The sequence below is a fragment of the Mesitornis unicolor genome, unplaced genomic scaffold (genome assembly GCF_000695765.1).
Source record: "Mesitornis unicolor isolate BGI_N332 unplaced genomic scaffold, ASM69576v1 scaffold5408, whole genome shotgun sequence".
NCBI classification, from domain to species: Eukaryota; Metazoa; Chordata; class Aves; order Mesitornithiformes; family Mesitornithidae; genus Mesitornis; species Mesitornis unicolor.
Window position 1 is genome coordinate 22,443 of NW_010202444.1, and position 10,866 is coordinate 33,308.

Below are 10,866 nucleotides of genomic sequence, written 5' to 3' on the forward strand. Positions count from 1 at the left end.
TTCTGCTCCATAATTAAAACTCTCTCCAAATTCAAGCACATTCAAGCACAGCCAGCCACCCTCTTAAAGCAAGGCTCAGACAATATCACTGTCTTCTCTTCTACATGTTGTTTGACTTAGAAACTTTAGGGAAAAAGAACAAACATTTTCAGTCTTTTAGCATCTACTTACTATTCAAGAAACTACCACAAAATGAAATGAGGTGTAATGGGAGAATCAAACAGTCAGAGAAAACCTGTAGTCGGAAAAAAACCTTTTGGTTGCTGAAATCTAGGACCTTGCAAATAGGCTAGAAAAGTTCAATGTGGCATAGTTTTTGAGGATCACCTTTTACTTGCATTTAAGTGGTTGGTGTTATGAAACTCTTATGAGTACAATTTGGGTAACGGAATTTTGTGGGATTTGTTCTTTTTCCTCAGTAGCACGCAAATTGCTCATTTTCTCAAAATGACGTTTGCTTCAGAGTTTAAACTGTGAGACTCTCCTGGCTCATCTAAATGAAATTTACTGTTTAACTAATAAAGGAATTGATGTAAAGGACAATGTAGAGTATTGAAGGTGTGATAAAGAAACGCTGTCTTTATGGGGGTATCATATTACCAATGCTCAGCAGAAACACTTTTCTATTTATGGCTGTAGTACAAACTCAAAGAGCTAGTGAATCAAGAGATTATTTTTTCATATGATTCTTACCAGGTTCAGTTGCAGATCGTGGCTCTGCAAATCACATCATAAGGAGGGGAAACAAACAAGAAAAATTATATTAGAGATTACATTAATAAACAGCAGTATACTGAATGAGCAGATTATAGTGAAATACTGTAAACAAGTACTGAATCTGTCCAGACACATCACAAAAATAAGGAAGACTTAAATTGTCTGTTGGTAGCAGTAATTTGATTTTTATTTCTAGCCATTATAATTACTGAAATGTGGGGAAGAGAGAACGCTATCCAAAACTCAATTCTGACAGACTAATTTAAGGATCTTTCACCACCCCATATCAAAAGTAGCCACTTCAGATTATTGCCTTACTTTTTTGGAGAATTCTGAAGTCTGGAGAATCTTGAATTTCAATGCCCTGACGAAACCACTTAACATGAATGGGAGGGAGTCCTCTGACCCTGCATTCCAATACCACGACTTGTCCCTCAGATGCTGTGGAGTTTTGTAGCTCCTGAAATATAACAATCACAATTCAAATGAACTAAGAACATTTTACATTCCAAAAAACAGGCTTTTCTGCCCTTTGTATTTCAACTGTATTTTATTGTGTCATTACATTTTTGCAACAGACATTTTCTGTGAGCTGTGTTTTCACTCTGATTAAATTTATCAGCTATATAGTTAAAATAACTGCATAGATTATTAATTTTTTTAATATGGCCAAAGATGGAAAAGGTGTGTAAGTATTAAAGTCCCCAGACCATCACAAGCAGATAGCTGCACTCTGACTTTCATTTTTCATCCTTCTTCCACAAAGTGAAATGAAAGTGCTGCAACTAGCTACACATTGACTGTCTTGGTCCTGAGAGAGCAGCCGTGCTACTTTCAGGTTAACCTCTAGGATGTGGAGTTGCTTTTCCTCTGAGCCATTTATAATCAACCAGGCAAAATTAGATTATGTGACTATGATTAGGATACATTAGCTTGTGTATGGATAGCTTCTGAGACAGTATTATAACTGTAATAAATTCATATATACATATGAAAAAAATTCAGGAAGAGTCTCCATCTTTGATGAAGAACTACAATGGGAGAGGAGAAGCACAGTACTTTAAGTAATTGACAGCAGACAATCACTATTTTTTCCTTTGTTATCCATTTTAAGATTGTAAATCAAAGAGTCTTTTTAACTGTACTGGCTGTCTTATACCCTTTTCAGTTTATTAATAAAGTTTTAGGCCTTGATGCAGCAAAGCACTTGAAGTTAGGTCTAAGATCAGAGTTGTCTCTAGTTACTCTTCATAGATCTCTAGTTCATCAAATACATAAGAATTTTGTTATGTGGAAATGCAAAAATCTTTGGGTTGTTCCTTGAAGTTTGTGTAGAAAGAAGGAAGCTGGATAAATACTTTTTTTTTGCTGCTCATATTTGGATCTATTCCTCTCTAATTGAAGTTGTTTTGGTTTGGTATGTCCCAACTGGCTTAAGCCAGTTAATATTGGACTTTAGGGACAAGAGATATGAGGGTTGGAAAGCAGCAGTGCAGTTTTGATTACTTTGGTAGTTTCTGAATGAGGGCTGGATATCTTCTATTTCCCACTCTTACTAGGAACTTGCCTGCCTCCCTACTTTTCAGTAACCACATTCTCTAATCTTTTGCACCTCCGCTATTCACTCTCCTGTGATACCTGCAGTATCAGTGCAGAATTATGAGGGATAGAATTAGACCTTTCCTGACATGAGAAAGGGATATGATAGAGCCATGTACACATGTGGAGAACAGGGCTTACTCTTACTTATCTCTAGGCAAAAGTACTTGCTGTTCCATATTAGCTTTTAGTCAGCTGTTTTTCTGAAGCAATAACCAGAAATATCTTCTTTTCTTCATTTCTGCTTCAACGAATGTTGACTAAATAATTGGTACTGCTATGGAAATGATGGTTTGAAGGCAAAATGAAAATAGCATTTTTGATTAAAGTTGTATTTTAGAGATTAGGGAAACATGCTGTCCTTTTTGCTGCTACCTAATTGACAGTTCTGAAGTTTCATTTGGAATGAATGCGAAGATAAACAGTGACTTAAATAATTAAGAATTACTGAATAAAAGTTTTCCTTCTAGCAAGTCTATGCCTTACATTTTACAAAACATCTCAACGAAGAATGTATGAACTGCTTCTTTAACAAACATACTTGCATGGATTTTTTTCTAAAAAAATGTAAAAAAGCTTGTGTTATTCTTATCAGTAGATAAATTATGTAAATGAGGTTTTATCATGACTATGATGTGTAATGGATGCCTACCTTGTTTTATTTTACAAAGATTTTTCAATGGAAGACAGTCATGGGCATAAGACAAACACATACAGAATATTCTTGTAATTCCACTAGTGATTTTAACAGGGTAGAAGGCATAAGAACTTCATTGTTGCAGGGGAAAAGTATTTTCTAGGAAGTCATTCATACTAAAAAGGACAATTAAAACTGTAAAAGTTTTATTACGATCAAACATTCCTGCATTAGGATATATAATTTTGATATTTCTTTCTGGACTATAGGAGTGTAATATAGATTCATGATGGATAAAACATACCTTTGTAAAAATGAGTGCAGAATAGATAGGCTTAGGTCCATCCACATGGTGCAGGTATGAAGTAGGGCTTTGAGCCTGCAAAGCAATGCAACAGTGCTATAAAATGGAAGAACACTGGTTTCAGTAATATGGCCTGCATATATCTATGCATTAATGCAAACTCTCAAATGCAGAGTCTTATTATGGTGCTCTCGTTTTAGCACGCTTCTTGAGTGACATCTCTATTTCACATCTGTTATATTTCTGAAATCAAAATACAAGATTTAAAGGCTTCTGTACTTCCCATGAGAATTTTGTATCCAACTGTATTTGCCTTGAAGTATTTTGAGAGTTTGACTCCTGTTGATATCATTCAAGTCAGTCCTTTGCACTAAAACATTTTTGCCTTTCCTGTTATTACATCCCTTTACTGCTCTAGTAATAAATAAATCCAGGTACTTAAGAGCTTATCAAGGTGAGACAAAGGAAGGTAAAAGAATTTACCATGATTTCTATAAGTCATCCACAGTGGCATTAAAATTTAGTATAAATACTTCCATTAATTTAAAAATTGGTGTCTAAAAATACCTGCTGACTGGGCACAGAGATAGGTTGAATGACAGCTGTGGTGACTCCAGACTTTGGTGTAGAAGATCCTATTGTCAAGGAAACAGAGGTGGTTTTCTTTTGGACCCTGAAAAAAAGAGAAAACAGCAAGCAATTTATAAGATCTGAAATCAGACTATGTTAGTTTGTAATTTATAAGCTACCTTGTATTTTCTACATTGGTAAGTACGTCATTATCAGCTGAAAAAAATCAACATTGGGGAAGCTTGAGTAGAACACTATCTTTGGCTAATTTACACTTTCACACCAAATTAAAATTTCTCATTTAAGATACAAATTAAAATGTATTCTGTTTCTTTAATCGTAGGTCTCTGAATGATTTTTTGGAGGCACAGGATTGGGTGATTACAAATGAAGACCTAATTAACTTTAAGTTACTCCTGTGTGGGAAAAGTTGATATCAACAAAAGAATTGTCAGGGTAACGCCAGACTTCTCTGGCAGAGCAAGCACATTAATACAATTTACAGTTAAAATACTATGCATTTATATAACATGAGATAAGGAGAAAAGACAAGACATACACAAATGTACACCAGATGTTTATATAGATCTAAAACTACCAAAGATTTTCCAGTGCCCCATATTAAGAACATTTGCACAGCTTTGGTTCTACTTTGCACACTTACTGTGGCATAGCTCCAGATTTTGATTTGAAAATTAAACTTTCACTCTCTGAATCTGTGGAACTGGCACCTGGAAAAGAAAGTATTTTCGATAATCTTATGTCCTTTTACTGATTTATTTAATGTTTACATAAAAAACCCCAAACTGTGCTACTTTTACATTTCACTTCAAGAGTGGAGAACTCTCTGTAATAAACTACTGCAGTTTTTCTTATCTGATAAAAGACTGTAACTATGTACTTTAGACAGTTACAGAAAACATAAGCATGCTGATTTAATTGCAAACTGCTTTCCCTAGGCTCTTAGCTGTCTTACTTCATATTGAAGCAAATACGGGCAAAAAAGAAAAAAAAATGCTTACTACTACTCTAATGGAAATGTATAATTTTATTTACTTGAATGTTAAAACTTAAAGCTTAAGCAAACATATGGCTTATACACAGATAAAAATTCTTCAACCTTAAGTAAGAGCAGCTCAGTACAGCAAGACACTTTCAGACTAAACTTGCCACCCATAATTTCCACAGTTCAGACTATTTATATTAACCTATATATAACATTTATGTACTGGTATTTCTTGCCAGCGGAAGTCTTGATACAATGTATATGCTTGGCAATACCCTGAACTCACTTAAAGAAAAAAATACAAAAGCATTTATTCCCTTTGTCTTATTTTTTCCTAGCAACTGGCATTTCATACAACATTTATTCTAGACATTTATGCAGTGCATACTATTCTTCAAAGGATTTGTGCATACTTATGCATAGCTGTATTTGTAATACAAATCATAAGCACTTCATAACTGATATGCATAGTATAGCATAGATTGATTCCAATGAAACAAAGCTTGGGCTGAGGCACCTGAATACTTTGTTTATTTACAAAGTTTCAACTACAAAAATCAAAGCTGTAAGTCTCACAGTAAAGGTAAGGAAATAGAAGTAACATCAAGTGAGAAAAGTGGATCTACATTAAAGTATTTCTCTTGAACAAAGGTTAATCAGGTCTTGTGTGACTGGATCTGCTGCACGGAAGAAAGTATAAGGCATCGGTATCATCAAGACTAGTAATGTACAAAGCAACGCTTGTGTGACAATCTGGTTTCCTTCAAGATGACAGGGGAGAAGCCCAATTCCTTGTACAACTCTTTCAAAGTTACATCTTGTAAAACTGCAAGATAGCACTTCCACATGGTAGGACTTTGCAGATCTCAGAAAAGGAATTGTTTTTCCCACTGTATCTCTCTACCTACCTGTTTCTTTTAAAGTATTGCTTCTGCTAATACAACTTCTCACAGTATTATATATTTGTACTATACCTGAGTATTTCTGAAATCATGTTTATGCCTGCAAAGAAAAGCCTCACTAGAACCCATAAGCTTCAGAAAAGTCTTGGGGATTTTCATATTATATCTCAATGTGGGATAAAAAAATTATAAAAAGAAAAAATGTCATGAAAGAAACCCTATAAATGCACATCTGTCATGACATAGCCAATTTATAGCAAAAAGTTTATTGCTTTGTTAATCAAAAGCTATTTAAACATTTTGGTATGGTATTATTCAGATCTGTTATGAGTATTTCTTACATTAATTTGTTTTATGCTTTCAATTAACAATTTAAATTAATTTTAATGAGTTACAAATTTGGTACAAGAATACATATTACCAAAATGTTTGACAGATGCATGAATTTAAACAGAAATCAGTATTCAATTAATATAATCAAGCCTAAAATACAGTCCTCTACTAAAAAAATAATTTAATTTTACTTGTGGTCAAGTCATTAACTATACTCAGAGAAAATAATACTTGAATTATAACTAATTTTGAAGTCAATAAATATTTTGACAATTACTAGCAGTTGATTCTGGACAAAATCAGTACGACTGACTTTTAACCTGACTTAAAAGTCAGAGTACCGAATGTGAAGAATTGTAAGACATTTACCCATGACTGAAGACGACTCATTTGAGGCAGCCACATTTAATTGCACTGGAAGGAAGTTCAGAGCTGAGACAGGGATTACTGCTATCGTGAAAATCATTACTGGTATCATCAGTCAATTCTTTGATTTACAGAGGATACTATGTAAAAGCTAATCATATGACACAAGCTCTTCTTGTTCCTCCTTTTCCATTTTTTATCTTCCTTGTACCCTAAATAAATTGCAATCTACCCACTGATTCTTGGGACATTCCTTGAAATACAGGAATTATATGATGTTATGTTCAAAATGTGTTGCATGAAAGGGAAAGCAGAGGCACACCATAAAAATGCCACCAACGCAAATGTAATCTTAAGACATGGGGAGGGAAAAGTAAACTTAAGCTTAGTTATCCTTTCCTGTATTCATTAAGTATCTAATTATTGAACTTCTTACCCTCAATGAATATTTCAGCTGACGTACTATCTGAACCAATGGAATTTGAAGCCAGACAAGTGTAGCGGCCAGTATCGTCTTCAAAGGCTTCTGCTATTATTAGTGAATGAAGTCCTCCACTTCCAGAATGGATCTGAATGTCAGGGGAATTCTGGAGTTCTTTTCCTTCACAGAACCATCTGCAGCCCACACACATTTAGAAAGACAAAGACAAAAAGAACATAAAGACTGGTTCAAGCTCATTGCACACAAGAAGACATTACATTCTGCTGCAAAAATCTAAATTGCTGCTGAAATCAGCACATGGTGCTTTGAAGTGTTTAATGGCATTCACAAAGAAATAACTTGCTGGAATAAGCATTGTTTAAAAGCTAGTGAGACGTTTCTGAATGCTAAGAAAATTGTACGCACCTACAATTTAAAACTATTCCCTGTCCTGTTTTGGTAGAATTAATGCTTTCTGCGTATCTTATGTACTGGCTTTCTTTGACCACAAACTAATCCATATCAATTTAACTTGCTACTCCCTTCTTCCCAAGACTCATCGATTCTCCGCACAGGATGATTGATTTTGTCTATCATGGCCAGTCAACCTAAAGTAATCCCATGGTACAGGTTCCATAAAAATAAACTGTAAATATATGTACTCCTGCCTCAGATCAGGAACATAAACTGGTTTTCTAGCCCTGGATTTTTATATATGTACATATTATATGTTCCACTAGCAAAAACGGATGACCCAACAAAAGGGCTCATTTTGGGTACAGGTAAAATGGAGTTATTACTAGGAAAAAGCACAGCCTATTTGGTTACATCAAGTCAATCAAGCATTATCCAGCGTAGGCTGCCTGAAGACCTAATCCATGTTCTTAGACTGCATTGTGTCCATGAATGTATCAGGTCCTATCTTTTTTCTGTTTGAGTCCCTCATATCAGCAAGACCCATCCTCAGAGGCTACTCCCTGATTCATCCATATCTGTAGCAGCCCAGTAAGTAGGAAAAATGGATAATTCTTTTTTGACGTGGGTTGCTATGCATTTTTGTGAGAGATGGTAGATTGGTAAATCACTAAAGGAAATATATTTGGGAGCAGCCTTCTTTCCATTGACAATATTTCACTATGTCCTAAAACCAAATTTTGCCAAGTCTTTCTGAGCACCAGTTCCACAAACTCAGTCTGATCTTTATCACTCTTCCTTCCCTTCCTCTCACCTCATAATCCTAATCTGTGCTTTTCCTTCTTCCTCTGCCACCTCAAAATGCAAAACTTGGGTGGAAAGGATAAAGAAAATGAGTAATTCTTGACAGCAAGCTTCAAAAGTGACCTTTCATTCTCTTCCCCCCATACACTTTTAATTTCCTACTGTAGTAAGGACTTTTAAAAAAACAAATAAATATAACAACAGAAATTTATGGAGAGTAAATTCAAATGAAAAGATGACAGTATTTTTTAAATTAAATACTTAAAATGTGCTATTAAAAATTTAGAGAATTTTCCCTTTAGTTTGTACATGTTTATGAGACAATTTTTGCAGTTATATTCCAGTAATAGCTCAGAATTTAACTTTTTTCCCCTCCTTATCAGATGACTTTCCCCCGCTCCCCAAAAACAAAGTAACCCCAGGGAGTTACAGAAACACCCTATTTAGGAAAAGCATGCAACACTACAGGATGATGGATACCACATAATAACAATAAGCAAGGAGTCTTTAGAAATGAACTGCCTCGCTTTTATTGCTCTTTTTTTAATTGGTAAACTACATGTAATTACCAGAAATAAAAAATACATTACAAAACTTTCTTTTGAGAATATTGGATTGTAAAACTTGAAATTTCATGTCTATTTCAGAATGCAGTGTTAAGAAACCTAGAAGATTTACACCTGAGACAATTCCCATTAATAACACCCAGAACTGTGGGCAAGCCCTCTGTGTTTATGAACAACAGATCTTTTATTTCTGAAGGTGAAAAAATGTTGACAGTGGCATTAAAAACATATGTAATTGTCTTATGTAATTAAAAGACTAGCAAGTTCCTTTTCTGTCTTCTGTTGTGGCCTGACAGCGCAGGTAGAAAGCATCATTTTTGGAAGGAACTAACAAACTTCCATTTGTTTACTCAGTAGACCCCTTTGGCCTACTTTTACAACTGTTGGGCTTGGAGACAAATCTATTCTGTCAGCTTGACTGCCAAAATTAACATTTCTCTTCCCCCTCTTCCCCTCCTTCCCTTTCTTGTCACAAGTCCTCCCTTCTCCCGGTGTGGGGACCTCTGCTACTATTTCTGCTTATTAGACCTTCAGAGTCCTAACCTCTATGCAGCCTTTCCTAAATTACATTTTAAATGATATTCACAAGAGAGAGGTTAATTCAATTTCTAGACAATCACAGACGAGGGCCTGTAATATGATGCTCTACTTAACCATTACTTCTGTTTTTCTTTCTTTTCCAGAAACATCCTGCAAAGGAAAACCTCTCCTCCAAGCATAATTATTTTCTCAGATAGATCCCACTTCAGTTTAATGCAAATTTCATGGCTTTCTACTGTCTCCCAAATTCCATTCTTACAAAATGTTTCAGAAACTGTGATAAGCATATGAACCTACAATAAAAAATCTATTTATATTTTATCATCATCAGATGATGTTTAATAAGCAAACTTTCCTTAGGAGTACAAGTTCTAGACTGTCCCTTGATTCATGCATAGGCACAGTCAGCCTCAAGCAGTGGGAGCTATTCCTCAACACTGATTGGGACTGAGACCCATTGCATCATGTCAGTGACATACCACTGAAAACGAGTCCTGACCTGCTGCATCGGACACTGTCTGTCACAGAGAAAACACATAAGTAAGCAATTCAATACAAAATTACCTCAGCCATCATTAAGGTGATGTTTGATGAAGGGAAAACAGGCCTGGTGTTGGACTGCATTGTTTACTGCGGAAAGAATTCACCTCCACAACGGGCAAGAGCCGAGTGATTTGAAATGGAGAATACTGGAATAGACTTAGTAATATGCTCTTCCCTTTTCTAATTGCATTTTTTTCTTGTCTGTCTACATGATTATAGAAGGACAGTATTAATTAGCATGAATTTGTTTTGGAGATTACATCAGAATTAAGTGAATTAGAAAATACTCAATTGAAACATTTATCCTGCAATAACTTCGTAGCTGCCAGTTCAGTTCAGGAGAGTTTGAGAATTAAAGAAAGGTTCAGCTAATAAAACTAAATGAAGTAATTTTTGCACAAACACAGACTGAATGTTAGTTTTCCATCTTTTAGATAGCATAGACTATTATAGAGCACAAAACTGCTATCTACAGGCCCCATCCGTCTTACTGCCATTACTCTTGGAATAGTCATGGTAAGAGGATTTTCTGCTCCTAAAGACTGAAAGACAAATCTTTGAAGTCTTTTCTCTTTCTACAGAAGAATCGTCAAAGCAAGCAACAAATCACTATCAAAGGGAGACCAAGCCAAAGAAACCAGGAGGACTCATGGCTAAACATAGAAAGACAGCCACAAAGCGAGTGTTACAAGAAAATTCCAGCTTTATGCTAACTAGGGCAGCATTAACCCATGTTGAGTCTATTCCAGCCTACTGATCCTGTTGGGAACAAGAGGATTACTATCTAGCTGTGAGAAGGCAATAATGCTTCTGGAGAACCAAAAAACCTCAAACCAAACCAAAACCAAAAGACACAGGAGTGTAACACACAGGAACAAATGGACTGCAGATGCTTTGCAAAAAAGAGAATTCCCCATATAGAGAACATTGGTTTAAAAATACATCTATTTCACAGGTTCTGGATACTGAAAGCACAAAAGCAATCTACTCGTTTCCCTATCCCTTTGTTATAGGTTCTCAATACTGTACAGAGTGTGCAGATAGAAACAAAACAGGCAGAGAGATGAATAAAAGGGTCTGAGTATATGTGTACATATCAGTCCACAGAATAAGAACTCAAGCTTGTGTCCTCGGTGCATTCCTG

The 10,866-nt window shown here is 35.3% G+C and overlaps 1 protein-coding gene across 1 annotated transcript in view; it reads right to left on the bottom strand.

The window, feature by feature from the left end:
* Window positions 1-1,018: 1,018 nt before the first annotated feature.
* The window catches only part of LOC104545292 (palladin-like), a 23,578-nt gene continuing 13,730 nt past the window's right edge, over window positions 1,019-10,866 (bottom strand). Inside the window, exons 2-6 of the mRNA XM_010190390.1 lie at window positions 6,871-7,049; window positions 4,492-4,558; window positions 3,825-3,930; window positions 3,258-3,332; window positions 1,019-1,177 (exon numbers count right to left, since the gene is read on the bottom strand). Coding sequence (XP_010188692.1) covers window positions 1,019-1,177; window positions 3,258-3,332; window positions 3,825-3,930; window positions 4,492-4,499 — 348 coding nt within the window. The 5' untranslated portion in view covers window positions 4,500-4,558; window positions 6,871-7,049. The remainder of the gene's footprint in view (window positions 1,178-3,257; window positions 3,333-3,824; window positions 3,931-4,491; window positions 4,559-6,870; window positions 7,050-10,866) is intronic.